This window comes from Accipiter gentilis, chromosome 8 (assembly GCF_929443795.1).
Source record: "Accipiter gentilis chromosome 8, bAccGen1.1, whole genome shotgun sequence".
Classification (NCBI taxonomy): Eukaryota; Metazoa; Chordata; class Aves; order Accipitriformes; family Accipitridae; genus Astur; species Astur gentilis.
This window is the reverse complement of record NC_064887.1, coordinates 21,627,478-21,648,837: the sequence shown is the minus strand read 5'-3', so window position 1 is coordinate 21,648,837 and position 21,360 is coordinate 21,627,478. Positions and strand designations below refer to the sequence as shown.

General features: G+C 40.5%; 1 protein-coding gene across 1 annotated transcript in view; it reads left to right on the top strand.

Annotated features, from left to right (window-relative positions):
• The first annotated feature begins 5,782 nt into the window (after positions 1 to 5,782).
• PLPPR5 (phospholipid phosphatase related 5) overlaps positions 5,783 to 21,360 on the top strand; it is a 45,936-nt gene continuing 30,358 nt past the window's right edge. Inside the window, exon 1 of the mRNA XM_049809028.1 lies at positions 5,783 to 6,224. Within this exon, the coding sequence (XP_049664985.1) occupies positions 5,994 to 6,224 (231 nt within the window). The 5' untranslated portion in view covers positions 5,783 to 5,993. The remainder of the gene's footprint in view (positions 6,225 to 21,360) is intronic.

Sequence of the window (21,360 nt, the reverse complement as noted above, 5' to 3'; positions counted from 1 at the left end):
CAAAATCGACTGTTACAGATACATACAGTGTACTACACAGGGCAGGTCCGTGTGATTTTATTTTTTTTCCATTTGACTACTGCACCACGAAGAGGCTAGTGCTCTGCTTATGTCAGCTACTGTTCAGTAATCTGCTGCATCAATCTTCCAAGGTATCGCTGATTACCTTGGAAAGGGGTTTTCTTCCATCAAAAGAAATGATAAGAATGATGATATTCTGGGTGAATGAGATGAGGAAGTTTACTCCAAAATCCTGAGGTTACTCATATGATTTTTATCAAACCAATTATGCCAAAGATAGCCAAGTTTACAGTCAGTTTGTACAACATTGCAGTTACCGAAAATGTGTCTACCAATAAAGGTAACTTTGTAGCTGTGGTAATCATTTTCTAAGTGGTAGGCTTTTTCCTAAGTTTATCTTAGGTAAGATTAAATAATCATTATTAGAGCTTTCAAATATCAGTGTTTCATTTCATTTCACATTGACAAAACTGTTCTGTATTTTTTTATTTTGACAGTGTAGTGGTAGATATGCTAATACAGGCTTTAGTTTTCAAGATGTACAGGCCTTAGGTACATGGTGTCCCTCTGGCATCCCAAATTTCTGTTCTAACCTAGGAAGAACTTGCATGCAATGATACTTCTTAATTTGAAGTTAGCAAGCAGTTTTAAGAAGATTAATTATGTTATTGATGTAAACACTGACTAGGCAACTAATGTGCTGTGACTGCTTCTCATTATATCAAACTCAGTCATTTCATTGTTGCCTTGTCCTCCTCCTCATTTGTTTCATCTCCATCTGCTCACTCTCTCATATACTTGCACTGCATTGTATGAGGTGTCCAAGCTTACTGGGGTAAAATATTGTCTTCTATGGAAATAGGGTCTAGCTCTACATAATACTGCAATACAAATGCAATATTAATGCTTATGCTGCTACTAATTTGACTTTTTTCTCCCTGTGTGACTCTTGAAAAGTATAATTTCTATTTTGGAACTAGTTTAGCTATATGGAAGTGAAAGTTAAGAGTAAAATTGCTCACATCTCACTAGAGCCCTTTAAAAGAAGGGTGCTAGTCTAAACTAGTCATCCAAGCTTGTTTCATTATTGTTGCAAGTGGTATCATCAGAGGCTGGTATTTCTTAGGATGGAATGAATGACATTTTCAGAGGATGATTCATCCTGCCCTAATGTAGTAGAGCTTAGTCACCTACTGGAGTTGTCTCTCTCTGAACTACATATTAAGACCATATGAAAAGCTTAGATATGGTGCCTGACTTCTTTGAATCATACTGCAAGTGTTCTGAGCAAGCCCCCATTTCTGATTCTGTGCTGTGCTCCAACTGCTAGAAAATTATTTTTCTCTTGCACTATGATGGTCCTACAAGCATAAATGTTAGCAGTAAAAGCCCTGGGCTTTAGGACTTAAATCACTGGATATCATTAAACAATTTAATTAAAAAATTAGAATGTCCTTTTAGTTATCCCTTAACAATATCTGTTATTAAATACAGAGGAAAAGGCCATTGTTTATTAGCAGAGTAAAGCTTGCATCAAATAACTAAGTATTATACAATATTCTTCTAAAGTTTGTATGCAAGTAAATCTCTCTCCTGCTGTTTGCCACATTAGGGGACTTTTCCTAATTTTCTTCCTGGATAAAGCCAGGAGGTCCCTACACATTTTAGTTCATTCTGTCTCTTCCCTGCTGCTGTGTCGTCAACACAGATGCAATATTCCCTTCAGAAAGGGCTGCTTTAGTGTAGTAGTATGGAGATGTAACAGGGAAACAGCCATGGGGTTGCTAGCTACTGTCACTCTGATAAAGCATGAAAGTCGTAAACAGAAAGGGAAAAACAGTGGAATGATTTGATATCAATTCCTATTTTTCTTCCCATTGAGAAGGCTTTGTTGGGTCGGCTTTGTTTCTTTACTGCCTTTTGCCATAGCAATGTTTTATAACTAGGAAATACTACAAAAAGTGGTGATGTAAGCACATGAAAGGTTACTGAATTTGGTTTGGAATTGGAAATGTCTCCCTATAATAAAGGTCATGATTTCAAAGTCTTGCAAACCAGTGCAGCTAAGGTTTCTCTTTGTATGCCTTGCTCTACATTGTGTCTCTTGAGCTGATATTTCACTTAAAATTAGGTAGCAAATGAAAAGAACAAGATAAATCTATGAGGACTATCTGGGAAACTCCTGCTCTGAGATCAGCCACACTATTCCCAAGAAAGTTAGTTTCAAAAACAGTCTGTCTGTCATCTGAGTTTCAACTGACAATTTTACCAATAGCCTTCTGAAAGCAAAATTGTTGGTTCTGGCTTTTTCTCTGCCATTTTGCTGTCACTGCATATCATTGATATAAGTCAGCAGGGAATAGTATGATTGCACAGTATATTTAGCTGGCTGCATTAGTCACTGAGGATTGTGTTCCTGTGCTTCTATTTGTTTGATTTAATACGTTTGCATATTCAACTGTGCAGCCAATAAACATAATGTTCATTATAATAAAAAGTATAGCTCTGGTTTTACTTGATCAGCTAACCGCATATTCATGAAGGCAAGCCACTGGTGTGCAGGCCATGCTTATAAAGTACATCTGCAACAATGGGAATTTATTTATGAGTATTAAAATAAAGCAATATTGGGTATTACTGTCTTTCTGCTTCTGTAATATTCTAAGCATCTTGTGGAGCTTGGGCCTGCCTTACCTATGATTTCCTAAACATTTCTACCCTTCATTATTATACCAAATAGTAGCCTACACAGTGCAACAGTCAACTTCTATGAAGAGAACAGTAACAAGCATCAAGCACATGTATGTTTTTCAACTGGTGCAAGACAGACAGAAGCCAATCCAGATTTTAACTTAACTTTATCAGCTTCGAGAACCCAAGCCTTTCAGACTTGTTCTAAGGAAAAAAAAATCTTCAAAATGGGAGAAGAGGAAGAAGGGGCTGAGAAAGGACGACAGTGCCAGAGCAGGGCTTACGTGTATAAAAATAAATACACATTTCATCATTATTTTCAGAAACAGTCATAAGTTTACAGAGCTTTCAAAGAAAAAATCATTGAAATTTTTATATACCTTCTGCTTTAAAGTTTTTTGGCATCTGGTCATCTACTCTGTAGTTGAGCCACTTGCTATTCAATAAGGTGACCTGACTACTTTTCTCACCTAATGATCTTTAACTCTAAAAACTGGAGGTTGGAGAGGGAATAATTAATTCCCTTAATTCCTCAGTGAAGCATCAAGTTGATAATCAATCAATTTGTCTATGTAGCACCATTTTTTTGAATGAAAAACAGAGGCTGACATTTTTTTTGTTTTAGTTTTTTTCATCAGTGACCTGAGTTGACTCAGATCACTCTGAGCTGACTCTGAGTTGACTACCAATGAAGCTGCCTTTAAAACTCCTCTTTGACTTAAATTCTGTGTTCTCTGGTTTGTAACTCTATTAAATGGCCAGTCCACCAGTAGTATTTGAAGCATGGGCACTAGACTGAGCCAAATAATACAAGTGAATATTGTATCTAATAGATTTATTTTGGCCTCACACACCATGTTTTTAAATGATTGGAAGCTACACATTAAAGCCTAAATAGTGCACTGTTGTAGAGTAAGAGAAAAGCATAAAGACAAACTCTTTTCATTGTAATGCCCCTTAACAATTCCTTTAATAGTTTTATGTTTCATTTAATAGCTGCCAATATATACTTGCTAGCATTTGTGTATCAGCAGCAAAGACTGAGCACTCAGGATACAGATGTATTCCTGTACCACCAGAAATGTAATTAATTTTGTTTAGCCATAATGAGAGAAGGCCAAGGGCATTTCTTACTATTGTTTACATCTACCTCATGGTAGATGAAGAAGAGAAGGGAGAGTCAGATTGTTCTCTCCAGGTTCCCAGTGACAGGAGGAGAGGCAGCAGGCCCAGAATGGAACACAGAAAATTCTATCTTAATGTAAGGAAGAAATGTTTTACATGTCAGTGGCATAGGTTGTCTAGAGTGGTTGTGGAAACTCCATCCTTCGAGATACTTGACAGTTGACTGGACCAAGCAACCTAATGGGACCTGTGTTGAGCAGGTGGTTGAACTATGTGCCCTATGGAGATTCTTTCCAAAATCTATGATCCAAAATCCTTCAGAGATTTTGACAGTAGCTTCAAAAAAGTTTTGTAAAACCAGGACTTTTTATGTCCTCTAGTTCCTCTATGTAATTGCACCATCGTTATATGCATAAAAAGAAGTTGGCTTGTAATAGCAAAATGCAGTATTTTATTAGCTGGTTACTGGAAGGTGGTTGATTTCCCTCAGTGCCAATTTTGAAAGAAATATGCCACCAGTGTTTCTCTGGAGCATCAGCTCGGATAGAGTTGAAGAGCTGAGTCTAGTGCTCATTGCAGTCCTGCTATTGACTTTGGTCTTTGGATCAGGCCTTATATTCTAACGATGGGGGTATTTGTATGCAGTGTGCAGGATGAAGTTAAGATTTTTATGTGTATGGTAATGGATATTGGACTGTGCTGAGGAAATGGGGAAAATAAACTCTGTGCTGGGCGGAATTCACCACAAGATGTCTCATGTCTCACTATGTATTTTTCACAAAGGTAGGGAGCTATCCAGCTAAGTCTGCTGAGTGCAATGCGAATGACATGATTTAGATTCTTCTGGGGAGTATGTTAAGAACACATAAAAATAGACTGGATGTGGAATCCAGGCATGAAGAGTGTTCTTCAAGGGCTGAATAAAAATAAACGCACAGAGACTAACATCACTGAATATGAACAAAAATCTCCAGAAAGGGGAGGAAAACGAACAGTTAAAGCCAAAGTACAACGCTAGAAGAATGATTACACATTATAAAACAGGGCAATCAAATCTAGTTTGTTATTTCTAACAGCCTTTACTAAATAAGCCAAGTGGAATCTTTTAAGGCTAAGGTGTCCCTTTAAAGACTGTTACCTGGCCATGTAGTGTTTTGGGTGTGGGGGAGTACCTTTAAGTAACTTTTTATCTTTTTATCTGTTGGCTTTGGGAGTCCGGATAAGAGCCCGCACATGGATGAATCTGTACAAGCATTGGACACAGTCGTCTATTCTTAAGTGTACGTGCCGTGTATGTGGAACTCTTTTCTGTCCATATATGTATGATTTCTCCCAGCACTGGAGCAGACTCTCCTCTAGTCTGGGACATTACTTGGGCGAGGGTAGCTTCGTGTCCAGCTGCCCATTGTCTTTATAGCTGTTAAGTGAAAGCTTTAAACGTTAACGGCTCTAATAGCTATCCATTGAAATATATTGGGGCCTTTGCCGCCCCGGCAAATCTCGGCGATTCGTTTGCCTGCCCGGGCACGTCTGAGCTGTGGCTGCTGGGGGGGTGTCAGGGCCGCCACGGGGCCCGCAGTGCCGAGCGCTTCCCGGCGGCTCCAGGACGCGGCGCGACGGGGCGGCGGGCAGCCCCGGGAGCTCCCCTGCCTGTGCACGCAGGTGTGCGCGTGTCGGGGTAAAGAGAGGGACCCGCGGTACCCCCCACCTCCTGCGGGGCGGGGGGAAGACGGGGAGGGGTCACTTGATAACCGCGGTCGCGGGGCCGTGCCGTGGGAGCCGTCCCGGGGCCGGGGAACTTTTAGACTGGCCTTCGCCGCCGGTGCGGAGCCTCCTCCCCGCCCGGGCCGAGGTCCGGCGCGGCTGCTGCTCCCGGGGCGGGGCGGGGCGGGGCGGAGCGAAGCCGCCCCTTCCCGCCGCCGCGCTCCGGCTGCACGAGCCGGCGCCCGCGCTGGAGCCGGTGCTGGAGCGGCGGGCCGGGCCCCCGCCTGCCCTGCCCTGCCCTGCCCTGCCCTGCCCGCGCTCCCCGCCCCGCGGGCCTGACCGCGCTGCTGGCCGCCGCCAGGGCCGTCTCCGCCCGCGGCGGATGCTGGCGGGGAGCGGGCGGAGCGAGCCGCCGGGGAGGGGGGTTGCCGTGGCCGCCGGAGCCCACGTACATGCGAGTGCCCTCTCCGCTCACCAGCATGCTTTACTTCCAGATGGTGATCATGGCAGGGACCGTGATGCTGGCTTATTATTTCGAGTACACGGACACCTTCGCGGTCAACGTGCAAGGCTTCTTCTGCTACGAGGGCGCGTACCGAAAGCCCTACCCGGGCCCGGAGGACCGCAGCGCCGTGCCCCCGGTGCTCCTCTACTCGCTGACCGCAGGCGTGCCCGTCCTGGTGGTAAGCAGGGACCGCCCGCGCCCCCACTCTGGCAACTTGTTGGGCTGGTCCGGGCCGGGTCGTGCATCGCCGGGGGCCCCGGCCGGGGCGGCACCGCCGGCGGGGCGGCTCTGGGGGCTGGGCCGGGCCGGGCCGGCCGGGCGGGGAGCCTCCGTGCTCTCGGCACTGCGGGGCTGCAGCCCGGCCCCGGCGGCCCTCTGCGGGCAGCGCTGCCGGGCCCGGCCCTTGCCCCAGCCGCTGCCCACCCCGCGCCTCTGAAGTTTATTTTTAGCACCGATTTATGTAACTGCCAGTGCCTGTATCGCCAGCCCTGTTCGACTCCTTTTGGTAAAAATAATCTTATTTTTCAAAACGTGTCGGTTGCAGGTAGACGGGCTACCTGAGGGAAACCCGCTTCTTAGCAACCACTTACTAATATTTCGCACAGTACTAATTAGACACCCCACCCCACCCCCCTCAGGTTTTGGGGTTGTTTGGGGGTTTTTTTTGAAAGTAAACTGGTTTGTGCAAGGAACAGGGAGCAGTTCTACTTGATTTAGTTGTCTCCGTATGTCATGGTTACTGATGTGTGTGCAAACTAAACCTGCGTCTCTCTAATTGAATATGATCCTCTGTCAATCAGGTTCAGATATGTGTATCTAAAATGAGATTTATTTAATTGATTTTCTTCGGGGTTTTGGGAAAACAGCTATGAGGGAAAAGCAGTGACATGTCTTCCCCTCAAGTTGTTGAATGTACTACTTGTGTTGTCAGATAACAAGGGCATTAGCATCATTTAATAATCCCTGACCATACTGTGGAGCAAAGACTGAGAGGGAATGAGATGGGAGTATTTAACCATCGAGGATGGATTATATATAGACTTACCAGGTTACACATACAGAAGCTCCTTGTAAAGAGTTTATTTTAATCAGCTGTAAGCATTAGAATAAAAAAAAATTACAGTAAGAAGAGGCCGCTTAAGATAGTAATTACTAGTTTCACAGATTAATTCCTTTTCAGGAAAATATAAAAAACAGAGAAGAGAAAGCTTCATCAAGGTAGTGGTAGGGACTTCATATGGTAGTCCCAAACACGATTCCCTTCTGCATTGTAGCACCATGAGGTCTCGGATGGTATCTGACATAAAACCTCATGGAGAGGCTCAGCCTTAGTATTTGAGACTTTGTTCTTTTTTTCTAGGGGTTGAGCTACATCATTTGGCAAAACATGTTATGTAGCCTTTTGGTTTAATTTTCTGTTTTATTTTAACATCAATTAGGTGACCATTTTATTTACCTGTTTGCTCTTTTGAACCCCAAATGCCATTGAGATTTTCAAGTGTTGGATTTTTTTTGTTGATGATGTTTTTCCGTTGTTTGCATGTGATGTTTGTTTTGCTTTTAATTCTATTTCTTTTGTTTGGCTCAGGAAGTTATAAAGATTATGTCAGATATTCATGATGAGCATCTCTTTTTCCTAATACGTGTCAGAAAAATGGATTGGTAGTTTCCATTCATTTCCTGGGTGCTAGATGATTACATCAGAGAAATCACCACGACATTTTGGGTTGGCTGTCTTGTAATTAGCCTTGCTAAAAAGCTAATAATAGAATTTAATGATATTTAACTGTGCTTCCTCTCCCAGTCACCAGTCTCCTGGGCAAATGATGTGCATTGGGAGGTCAGGGCATGGAAAAACCACATTGCAGGTGCCTGTGTTCTGCTTGCTTTTTTTTTTAAAAAAATCTTTATTTTATTTTATTAAATGGTGAATTCAGCCCCTGGGAATCTCATTGCTTTAACAGCATTAAGTCTAATCATTAACATTATTAAAAAGAGGCAGCATTTTTCAGGCTTCAGACAGAATTCTGTTCTGATTGTCCTTGGATAATTCTCCTGGACTTAGTGTTTACACGGGATGGGTCTTTACTCAGGTGTACAGGATGTGGGCATTGCCTTTGCTTGTTCTTTTCATTGAAAGAAGTGGTGAAGGTAATATTTCTTCACCAAAGCCACCTGTATAGTTTTAGCAGTAGCTGAACTTCCTTCCCAAGATTCAGAGATTAATTAGATTCTCTTCTATTTCATTTGTTTCTCATCCATGACAGTTTGAACATAGATGTTCGGTGTAATTTTTGGTTTTTTCTGTAAATGAAATATAAAAATTAATCATGTGACAAGGTCATATTTCTGCCTGTAAAGTTACGAATGTAGACCAGTGAAGGAAATGGATTTCTATGAATGAAATTGTACTCCCCTTCCCCCCCCCCCCCCCCCCCATTCACTACTGTTATGGAGTATAGTTTATTACATACTATGATTTGTGAGAGTTTTAAACAAAAAATTCTTTTTTTCTTTTTCTTTCTGTTAGTTTGGTGCATTGGGTTAATGCTGTTTCTGGAGTTTTGAGATAGAGCAACAGAGTCTCTACTTTGATGTTCAGTGTAACTGGTTTTTTTTGGTTGTTAGGGATGGGGCTTGTTGAATTGGAGCCATAGAGTGCTTCAAGGTAACCTAGGTTCTCTGAATGTGACTCGATCAATGGCTCCGTTGCATTGAGTTTTGATGAAGTTTCTCTAAAATCAGAGAATAAATGAGTTTTTCCAGTGACTTTCCTCTTTCTACATGCCTGCTATTAAAAAACTGAAAAAGTAAAGTACCAGTAGCTGGATCTGTCTTGATGAGCATCTCATCAGCAATAGGTCTCTTGCTGCTGTGAGGCTGTCACATGGCTGCTCATCCAAAACTCCTGTGTCGCATCAGAGCTGCGATAGCAGATGTGAGTGTTAAGCCATGTGGCAGAGCTGAGTGTCTGGTTACAGGGCAGCAGTGAGCATGGACTGAGACATAAATAATGAGCTGTGTCATTTGACGGGGATGTACCTGTGAGCACTGTTAATCCTGGAAACTTTCAGGTTAGTCTTTAAAATGCTACTTCCTGCTAATTCATTCCTGCAGCCCTAGTGCAGCACTGCTGCCACACTTTCGTTCCTGAGACCATCTGCTTCCCCATCCCATCAGCCCGTGTGCCATCCAAGGATAGATGCAGCTGGCTGTCAGGTCACAGATCCTCAGGAGTCTGATCTGGGAAATGAAGTCCTGGGGCAGAATCAGAGACTGCTTGTTCTACTGTAATGCTTGACTTGCAGGTGCTCTGGTATAGGAAAGGGAAACTGTGACTGGAGGAAAGGTGTTTTGTACTCTGCACTTGGGACTTACTGGGTTTGTGTATCTACAGTCTTTGATCAAGTATTTACAAAGTATTAACCAAGTATTTGGTCAGCCCTGAAGCGGTCAGGCAGTTGGACTAGATGATCGTTGTAGGTCCTTTCCAACTGAACTGTTCTATTCTACAATATCTTCCAGGTCATGTAGGAGCTAGTAAGAAGTCAAATTATTGTGCTGTTGTATCTGCTTGAAGTCCCTGCAATGTCAGAGTTGCCTGGAGAGGTTGTGGATGCCCCATCCCTGGAAGCATTCAAGGCCAGGTTGGATGCAGCTTTGAGCAACCTCATCTAGTGAAAGGTGTCCCTGCCCATGGCATTGAGGTGGAACTACGTGATATTTAAGGTCCTTTCCAACCCAAACCATTCTATGATTCATAGATATAACAGCAATTGTAGTAAACCTGTAGAGGAATCCAGCAGCCGTTCTGTAGGCTGAGACGAGCTTCTTCCTTTCCCTTTTTCCAGTTGGTTTCCCAGCTTTTATGCAGGTTCCATGAAAGGAAGCAGGTTACATTACAACATTGGTTTTCTGCTTTCTATGGATTATCTCTAAAGGGTGTATGCACTGTTTCTTATCTGCTAAATCTGTAGTTTATGAGTTCTTCCACTGGAGAATATTGAGGGCTTGTTTTGTTTTTAAAAAAAGGCTGAAAACAACTGCAGCTTAACATATAACAAAATACATAGTCCATTCCAATGTTAGACTGTTATTTGTGGAAGGTGTCCTAAATCATACCTTTAGGCACAGGTGAAGTAATGCCTTGAGTGAGTAGATGTGTTTGCATAAGGAGCATTAGGCAGACTAACAGCAAAATGTTCTACAAAATCTAGATGAGGTTGAAATTGCAGTCAGAAGAATGTAAAGGCCCTAAGTATGAGATTCTGTGATGGAAGAATGAGACTCCTGCGCCTGTAGGCTCTCTTCCTCCTGTTTGTCTTTGTGACTCAGGGTTGAAAGAGTACTACTGCTGGCTCTGCACTCCTGTCCTTTTACTGTCCATAGCACTAATATCCAGGTATCTCCAGTATACTGAGGAATTCTCAATATACTTTTTCTTTTTTATTTTTTTTTTTTTAAATTTTTATCTTTAAGTCAAATGTGAAGGTGACAAGAAATACGCCTTTGATTTGAGTCTATTCAAATATGTAATAAGCATAAAAGTGCTAGTTGAGAGCTCAGTGCTATTTAAGCCATTTCCCAAAGTGCCAGTTCTTGCTCAGTAGTCTGGTTGCTTTTTTAGACTTGTTATGACAGATGTAGCTTGGGAAATACATGTCAGTCTAATCCTTTAGCTTCCAGTAGAAGTGATTTGTAGAACTGTGAGGCTAGTTTCTCATATTTTCAGAATCTATAGAGTGATTAGTTCTGCATTATTTCTTTCTGGTAGATCTTAATAATTTTGACCTCTCTAAAATACTATTAACTGCACTCAAGAATTCTTTTAATAAGTCCACATGCTAATATGGATTACTTAAAATGTCAAAACCGTTTAAGGAATACTTGGTGTAAAACTCAATGTATTGGACATAAGATGTATGCTGACTGTTGTATAAAAGCCAGGAGGAGATGACACACTTTCATTAAGATGTGTAAACAGTTTTATTATGCAAATATTGTTTGTTTTTATTTCCAACTAACAGGCAGATGATTACAGTACTTATTCATAAAATATACACTGTTCTATTTGCCTAGATGAATTCCTAGCAAATTCATATTTCCTCTGTAAACCAATTAAAGACTAATTTGGTTTAGGATAATCCTCTTAATATCATCATTGAAAAAATATCTGCCATTCAGACATGAAGTGTGTTATTCTAGTTGGTTTTTTTAGTAGACTAGATGAATCTTTAAATTGGCACATCCCAAACAAGGAATGGATGTAAAAAGTTAGGCATTCTGCCTTTGGCTTAGCTTAAGTCAGTAACTTTCCCCTTTCTGATCATTTGAGGAAGGAATTTTGAAATCTGGCAGAAAGGACTGTGAAGTGAGAGATGCAACATCATTGTTCATGTATCGAATTTACTGTACCCTGATGCTTTATGAAAAAACAGGATCATTCTGTGAATAATGAGAAAGAGAAGCTACCTTTTGACGGATCAGCACAGATTTTGTAAGTCTCTCTTATTCAGTGTCCTTGCTGATCTCTTAATAGTTCCAGGTCTGAGCAGCTCGAGAGTAGTTAAGGATATGCAGAGACCTGAAGGAGATATACTACTTGTTTCCAGTACATAGATCTAGCTGATGTGACCGGGCATGCTCTTATCTCACTCTTCCTTTTTGAACATGTTAGTCCCTATTTGCTGTGCCAAGAATCTCTAAATTCACCTCATACCTGATAACTCTAGATGCTTTTCACTCCTGACCTTAGTCGGAAAAAATCACTACCTTCACAAATGTTTCTTCCATCTGTTTTAGGGTGATTATTTTTCTACTTCATGGCTGGTACCAACTCGCTTTAGCTTCTATGGACACTTTGATACTATTGGAAAAAAACTAATGCACAGGGGCAGAATGGACCAGACTTTTCTCCTGCTCTGCTACTCAAAGTAGAAGTGGCCTCCATGCATCCTGAAGGAGACTAAGCTGTTTTGTCACTTCTGCCAGAAAGGCATCAAGGAAACTTGGTAAATAATGCAAGGATGCACAGTTGCCAGCCAGGTCTGTGTTACAGGGTGAAAATTCTAAGAATATGTAGTGAGGTGTTCAAGTGTTCGTTTTTATGTACATCTTGTAAAGCAAGTTAGAGGAATCACCCAGCAAAGTGTTCAGTCTGCCTGGTGCACTTTTTTGGGAGCAATAAGCTTTTTTGCTAGGTAGGTAGCTGCGATATTTGAACATCTCCCAGTGCTGTTTTTGAAATGACAATGGTAATGCAACTAAAGGTTATAATTGTATGTCCAGACTCATATAAATTGGGTAGACTAAATATAGCCTCTGAAATCAAAATGGGAATGGTTTTACTTGTATAAGAAACTCTCTTTAGCTTAATATATGACCTGTTTCAATAGTCCTGGAATATCTTTGATTAGCTAAAGCTTATTTATGTGTCTTTTCTTGTTGGCACATTTGACAGCTGTTAAGACTTTACATGGAGAAGGAATTGCCAGAATACTTTTAGTCTGTGATTGTGTTGTTCCTGAAGGGCCCATTTGGTCTCTGTCTTCATAATCTGTTTCAACCTGTGTGGACAGCTGCAGCTTCTTTTCCTTGATAGTTTTCTTCTTTCATTCTCACATTGGGGTTAGGTGGGAAAAATCTTGCAGCCTTTTTTTTTAATGGGCAAATGCTGGGGACTTCAAAAAGCCACTTTTTTGGAAGGGGGGAATGCCAGCAGGAGATATTACAGCTAAGGGACAATTTATGCCATGCCCTTCCTTTGTGAAGGGATAATTGCATTGCATCTTTACTTAAGAATAAAAATAAATCACACTGGTAAGGTCTACAGTAACTTTGTGTACCAGATGTCAGTATTGGCCTGTTGGGACACATAGCAAGACAAATACATGGTTTGATAGTCTGATGCTGTTTTTATCCCAGCATAAACCCACTAATCCAACAGAGTTGTAACCAGGCGAAACAATAAAAACTTCAGAGCCATTGTGGGTTTTCTTGGGAATTCTTCTTTATCCGTCTGTCTTCCTCTTGTGCTGTGGTGGATTACATGAACAGTGGCTGCAGAAGTTATGTTTGTACTTCCAACTGAATGTATAATTTCTGCTGTGCTTGCTGTGCATTCTGTGCACAATATCGAGGCTATATGGTTCATCCCTTGATGGGTTCTCTGGAAGTAAAGTGGTAAGCAGATGTGAACAAGGCGGACAGGGTTCTGTTCACAACAGCTGAATGCCTGCTTGTCCTATAAATGATGCACTTAAATAAGTGACAAACTTTTAATCCAACTAATCCTGCACAATTAGGGAATTTATATGCATTTGTTATCTAAAATAGTAGGCTTGAAGTAATAATCAGTTCCTCAACCAAACAATTCTTGCTCATTGTACATCATGCAGGATTGAGGAGATGGGTGTCCATATGATAAATAATAAATGGCAGCCAAAGTAGAATTGTAAGTAGCTTTAGCTGTGTTTTTCAGCCTTAAAAGCAGTATGATGTTTAAAAAGCTTTACCATGCTCTTGCAGCATCTCTCAGATACATTGAAGTGAGTGACGGCCCAGCTTTCATCATATATGGTTCTTATTTAGCTGAGGTGTGGTACCTCGTAGATCGCAAATAAAAAGCCTAGCTGAGGTGGGTATACCACATCTCCAGCACTTGGAAAACATGCACGTGAACACGCTGTTTTAATGAGGAATATCCATTGTAAACATGCTAGTCCATAATTTTCACGCATAGGACAGGGAATATGATATTGGAGAGGGACTAGGAAAGAAAAAGTTATAGCACTTGCTATCTCTTATCAGCAACCTGGCTTTGTTAAGATCACTTCTGTTCACCTGCAGGTCACAATATAGTTTCAGTGTAAAGCACTAAGGAATCTGCAGTAGAAGAATTACTATATATATTAAGATTTTTTTTTTATCTACTATTAATCTAATAAATTGTTCGGTACTGCTTCAAAATTGACTCTCAATCCTGGATGCCATTTCCTGGGGTACAAGGCACCATAAAAAAACCCTCTGGTTATACTGGGTGAAAACTAAGCAGGCTGTGGAGTCCACTTCTGCTTATCATTCTGGACAACATACTGTTACCTGTAATTTTGCATGTATTGTATAAATGTACCATAATTATCCATTGTATAATTATTATGCATTATATATTACATGAAAATTTAATTAACCTTATATACTTATTAATGTACAACCAATTATAAATGTAATATAGCCATGTTTTAAGGATTTCTTCTTTACAAATAGTATTTTTCCTTCTCTGCAGATATTACTTCTTGCCTCTCACCCATGTAGGGTTAAGGGATATGTATGAAGGCATTCATCCCTAAACTAGAGTTTTTTGTTTTCTAAATAATAATAATAAAAAACGCTATCAAGAACAGAAGTCAGCCCAACAGTATCATGCTGTTCTGACTATTTTTTTTTTCTTTCTCCTTTTCCTACATAACATTTTGAAATACACATTGTTTTAGGCTAGTAGGTTTCATGCTGTCTCTAAAAGGGATCTGAGTCATACATTATTATTTTTTTTTGTCATTCAAACTCTGAATAATATTATGAGGACTTCCTTCAGTCAATTTGTAATTTGCCTCTTTATAAATGAAGTATTAAATATTAGAATTAGTAAGTGGAACTCAGCTTCCCACTATAGTTATTTTGGGGTAGTAATAGGGATTTCTGTGACCTGTCCATAGCAATTTAGGGCTCAGACATGACTGAATTAATTCTGCTTAAAGATCTGTTAATCACGGGTCAGCTGAGCTGCAGTAACCAGCCATGTGCAACTTGCAGCCTGTGGGGAGCATGAGGTGAAGTATTTTAGCTTGACCTGCTTTAATTAAGACTTAGGCCAGTACATGTTACCTTTTTGGATTTTACAGAGTGGGTGCACAGACTGTCCATAACACGGCTCTGCTGACAGATGGGGGCCTCGTACATTCAAACTGCTCCTGGCTGATGTCTGAAGTCTGATGTCTCCATTTGCAGAAGTGCATTGCTCTGTGTCTAAGTTCATCTCTATGCAGAACAATGTGTGGACATGCCCAAGTTTCAGCATATACTTAACAGTAGTTTGTTTGTCCATAGATAGAGCTTGCTGTCCGTAGCCTCTCTACTGCTCAGTTTCTGCCTCGCCTGTTCCTATGGGGGGTGTCCTTGGACCTCCTGAGGTGCATCTGGGCTCTGCCTTGAGGCCAGTCTTGAGGCTGCTGCCATCATACATTCAAACTGCGCAAACATGAGTCTGAGTGTCCGAGAGGCCCGAGGGAGGAATGAGGAGCTTGTGCTGCATTGTACTGTAGGCCACAAGCATGCTCATGTCGATGGTGAGGACAGTCTGGCAGTTACGATGGTCCTCTTTGCCAAGTGCTCACGCCTGACTGAAGTCAGTGCTTCAGTCAATCACGGGGACTCTTTCCAGAGCATTTAGCAAAGGCAGATGAGATTTGTAGGGAGACTGACCTTGGGGTATGCAAGTAGTTCATGGACATCTGCAGCTGACAGAACGAATGTATAGAGCTAGGTTGTGAGCTCTGTCAGGCTTTGCCTTGTAAAGGGATCTGGTCACCCAAGCAGGATGTACATTTAGCCTTTACTGCCTGTCTGTCAAGTGGTAACTGTAAAACTAGGCTTCTCTGGAAAGCGCTAGGAGATTTGTGTGTGAAAAGAATTATACAAGAGGTAGGTATGTACTAATTGTTAATTAATTATCTTTGTATTGGTGGGGTTTAATCACATGCTTCAGTGCTACTTGAAATAGCAAGGCTTTCCTGAGGTGGAACAGTGTATGTGAATGAGTCTGGTGCTGATAGAATCTTTTTATGGAACCACATTCATTTTAACAGAAAGTATTGCAGTTTTACTCAGTATTTCTTTTGTTTATGAATTGATTGTGATTGTTGTGTGATTAGAAGGAAATCATAAAGCAGAGACTATTTATTTAAAAACTCAATATATTTACATATGTGAGTGTATATGCACAATGTGCTGCCAGAAAATAGTCATGTTTCCACGGTTGATTTATATCCATAGTTTAGTTCACATGTGTTATTAACCTTGAATGCCAATGGCAAAAAAAGTAATGCCTGAAAGAATTAGTTCACCACACCAGAATACCTAAAAAGGTTATCGTATCACTGAATGCGTGAAAGCATCTTTCAACATAGCATACTTTGAATTTCACTTTCTCGTAATAACTCAAGTTGCTCAAATAATGAGAGATTACATCCAACACTGATTAAACCCACGATATATGTTCATACATTTACATAACAATTATATATTTCATCTAACACCCCTTTATTGTTTTCACAGAGAAAACTAAATGCCAGCTCCTATAAAGTCTGCCTCGATGACAGCTAATGTCAAAGCTTCACAAGATCTAAAATTTTTAAATAGACCCCTTCATCCTTAAAACACTTCTCTCACCACTTGAGCTTTTTTGAAAATATTTGATAAAGCCAGCAACGTGTTCACTATTATTTTACAGTTCTATGCAAAGGTGGTGATCCTTGTTAAGGTAAACCATTATGCCCTATTTTATGAATGGAAGGAGATACAGTCACATATTGAAGAAGAGTAGCTGGGCTTGCTTTGGCCTATTGACTTTGCAATTAGTTTTCAGAATACCATTGCATGCCTAAAAGAGCTGTTTTTATGCTCTGCTGTCTTCACAGCAAAGTATACAATCTCCCCTCTGTCTTGTAGGCATTTCCTGTACTAGGAATTTTTTGCTAAAATTTCCCACTCTTGCTGCTCCTGTTTCAGCTCATTGGCTGCTGTGCTAATGAGGGCACTTGGGACTTCCTCTTAATTCAAGCACTGCATTGTGTAAACTCCTAAACAGGGTCAGACAACATAGTGTTGCCAGCTGCATATCTGTAGCCATCTGGATTTGTGGCAGGAGCAATAAAATAGACATTGTGTAGCAGAGTTGAAAGAGTGACGAGAGTGATGCAAATCATATTTGCAGAAAACCATAAAGTAAATGCCCCATGTTTATCCACAGGATATACAGAATCATTATTGAAATGGTCTTTCTACATGTATATGTATCAAATAAAGATAAATGGGATATGCTACTGCTATGCAATGTCCTGTGAAAAAGCTTGCTGGCTAATTCACTGCCATTGCATTGTTAAGAGGTAAGTAATTATTAAAACTTCCGATGTTCATAAACAGTTCTCTGCTCCCACTTCTATGCCTTTGTAAACATTCCATTTCTAATAAACATCATTTCAGTATATTAATTTATTATAATAAGATTCTTAAAGAGAAGTAATTGCATGCTGTGAAATTACAACTTTCAAGTCTGAGGAGAGAGATGCAGGTGAATGGTCACACATTGTTTTGTATCTGGGCTTACTAGTGGTTTGGCGTGTGTCTGGAAGAGGGACTTCTGACCTCTTTTCTCTTTCTGGTCCTTTCTCACTGACCAGCATCTCTAGTGACCATTCTGGGAATGACATCATGGGTCTGCCTGAAGTCAGTGAAGCTTCAGAAATTAACTTTGGTAAAGCCATGGTTTCATAAGCTTTGACTGTGTCACTGAAGTGTCAATACAAGTTGCAGTGTGTGCTTTTCTTTGAAAGCTTTTATTTGGTCATTTGTTTCCTGGCTTTCACAGGCACTAGACATGTGGATTAGTACTGTCAGGGTTTGTTAGTAGTTTTACTGCTGGTTTTATGCTCTGCGTACATATTACACACAAGTAAGCCCTATGTGAGACAGCTCAGAATAAAGTCATAGTTCTAGATCAGATGTTTCCCATGCAATGGCTTTTATAGTGTTTTTAACTCATTTTTAATGACACCTGGATCCTTTGCAGTAATGCTCACAGTGTGAAGACTGTAAAAGTATCATATAAGAAGAACTTTAAGGTAATATGCTCAGGAGTGGGCACTACAGTTTTGAACTTTTCTTTCTGATTTATCGGACTTGTTAAACTCCTTTCCCAAATATTTAGTACTACTCCCCTGTAAAATTGGCTTGGCTTCCTAGTTTTGTTTTATTATCTTCCTGGGATGGCATTCATAGCTAAGATCCATTTCCCCACTTTGGCTGAAGTATTGCTCTTAAGCTAGAGTGCCATAAATTTTCACGACTAATCCAGTCCCTGTTGAATTTAGTGGGGATGTTACCTTTGATTTCAGCTGGATAAAGATAATGACCTTAACATGTTTGGTGGGTTGGCGATTATACTGTAGCCTAAGATAATTGTAAAGGAAGAGTTGCTTATACAGAAGCCATTATAATAGCAGTGGAGCTAGTTATGTGCTTTCAAAGAAAGCTATTTTATTGTGAATATAGTTTTTAATAAAAAAAAATGTAGACTTGTTTTACTGAGCTGTCCACTTAAATTTATCATTATGAATCAAATACTAATTGATGGTAACAAACATAAGTAAAAAACAATTACATATGTATGTTTTACAGACACATATTTTGCCACAAAAATCCAGAAAACAATTTTTGTGGAATCTTACAGGTATTAATCATACCTGCAGCCTGTTTTTCTTAGTTGTAGTAAAATACAGGGTGCTTATGCTGGTAGTGTTTGGTCCTTCAGTTTCAGTTGTTTGATGACAGCATTTCAGAGAAAGTGGCTTTCCTGGAACTAATCTCAGGAATAATGTATCTGCAAAATGTGGGTGGCCTTGAGTAGAAGCAAGACAGAAGTAAGACAGTGTGAAAAGCAGGAAATTCAGATATTCTCCTTCCTCTGAGAACAGTTGGCTCCAGCCATATACTGACTGAAACCACTGCTTTGTGACCAGAATCTTTAAGAGATGCCTTTTATGTGATCAGTTTTTATTCAAACAGGGATGAAAGACCGTTTATGTTGAATTTTGCAATTGAACGTTCATCCTGGGTAGAAAAGTGCAGTTGTGTAGGCCACCTAAGGTTTAAAGTGTCAAGTAACATCGCTGTTGGAAATGATCATAGGGCTATCATAAGCATTGGTATTGTGCTCATCAGGGAATAATGTTTTCAACATGCACAGAAGGGTTAAGAAACCAATCTCTCTAAACAGACAGAACAAAGTACTGTTTTCTTGGACAGGCAAGAAACAAAGGGGTTTACCAAGGCTAGGCCATAAGGAACCATGGTCTTTTCACATGTGTCACTTGAAGTCCAATAGACAACTTCCTTGATACAGCTGAGTGCAGAGCTGAACATGCTCTATGGAATTCATCCTCTAATAGGGAAGATAAATGATAGGGCTTTGAACATTTTGTTTTTCCTTCACAAATAATATGGTATTTTAAAGGTTGAAGCTTTGAAAAAAAGAAAAAAATTGATGTAAAGTTCTTTTTCAAAATCCCTAATGAAATAATTATATGTTACAGCAACCTTTTCCAAGTATCACTTGGGGATCTGGAGACTAAAATTAGTTGATTTCTGGTTATGTTACAACCCAACTTCCTAACAAGGTGTGTTTGTAGAGTGAAGTGTGCAGACTGGAAACTTTGAATAATGGCATCCTCGTTTCTATAAAAAGAAAATGAGAACAACTTAAACCTTTATGAATTCCCTATTATAAAAACCTTATCTAGAATATTTCAGCCTGAAGTAACTTTACCTTTTGAAATGCGAATTGATGCTTTTAGAAGGCTCTTTTGAATTAATTGTTTTTTTCTTCCCCTTACCATTTTCAGATCAAAATTACTAGGTTTTTTAGATGTTGAGAATTTTATCTAGATTAGTATTTTTTTCTAGCTTTTTGGTGTTATTTTTTAAAATTAGAAAAGCTCGGTGCATGGGCAAGAGTTCTCACTGAAGTCTGTTATCTACTACCTCTTGGAATGTGTTCACCAAGAATACTTGTCTCAGTATTGTGAAACTGGGCCAGCAGTGTCATGGTTTAACCCCAGCTGGAAACTAAGCACCACACAGCCACTCACTCACAGCCCCCTGCACCCAGTGGGATGGAGGAGAGAATAAAAAAAACCCAAACCACTAAAACTTGTGAGTTAAGAACAGTTTAATAGGACAGAAAAGGAAGAAAATAATAATAATGATGATAATAATAAAATGACGATAATAATAGAACAATTAAAATATACAAAACAAGTGATGCACAATGCGATTGCTCACTACTCGCTGACCAACGCCCAGTCCCAAGCAGTGATCGGCACCTCCTGGCCAATTCCCCCCAGTTTACATACTGGGCATGACATCACATGGTATGGAATACCCCTTTGGCCAGTTTGGGTCAGCTCTTCTGGCTGTGTGTTCTCCCAACTGCTTGTGCCCCTCCAGCCTTCTTGCTGGCTGGGCATCAGAAGCTGAAAAATCCTTGACTTGATCTAAACGCTACTTGGCAACAACGAAAACCATCAGTGTGTTACCAACATTACTCTCATACTAAATCCAAACCACAACATTATACCAGCTACTAGGAAGAAAATAAATTCTATCCCGGCCAAAACCAGGACAGCCAGCAGTTAGATAGTTTTGGAGCTGGTTGCCAGACACTTATTTGGCCCCCAGACTGCCATGTTAGCATTACTGAGCTTGTTTTCGTAGTGTCCTGGCCATTTCTAATCCCCCAGAGAACTGCAGTGCAGAGTAGCTGGATACTCTTATCTCACAGTGAAATAAACAGTTTAGTAGACATGAGTAGGGGATGTAATGCCAAGTGCAGTGAGTAAAGCAGGCCAAATGCAGAGCAAATGTTCCTGTAAAGACGGAGCCCAGCACGGCCAGCGCACTCTCTGGGACTGCTTGCTCGCCTTTCTGCTTCTGTTGAGGAGCATCAAATGCAGGACCTGCTGTCGTGCACCAAGACTGGGCCTCTGTGGTGATGGCACAAGGTCCTTCTCTTAGTTACACTCAGAATAGCAGGGTCCTGGTTAACTGTTTCTCAAAATGATCTTTTACGTAACCAAATTTCATTCTGGCATTGTGCGATTCCAGCCCTGGTGACAGTGTGCTGCTGTGCAAAGGCTTTGCCTGTTGGTTAGCACAGCATGCTGTAGAGGAGATGCCATTTGCATACATGATCAATTGCTCAGTTAGGGGAAAAAAAAAAAAAAAAAAAAAAAAAAAGAAGCGGGGGCAGGGAGAAGAAGCTTTTAGAGACACTGTACTTAAAAATATTTCATTTTTTTTCTGTCATATGGTAAAGCAGTGAATATAGTTCAGTGAATGATGAAATTGTCCATGTTTCTGTGATTATGTGCTCATGGAGTTCACTTGAAGCTCGCTGGTTATAAATGCTTGGTTATTATGTGCCTCATGCTTTCAAACAGCAATAAAGTCTTCCTGAAGTGAGCAACCTTTACCATTATTAC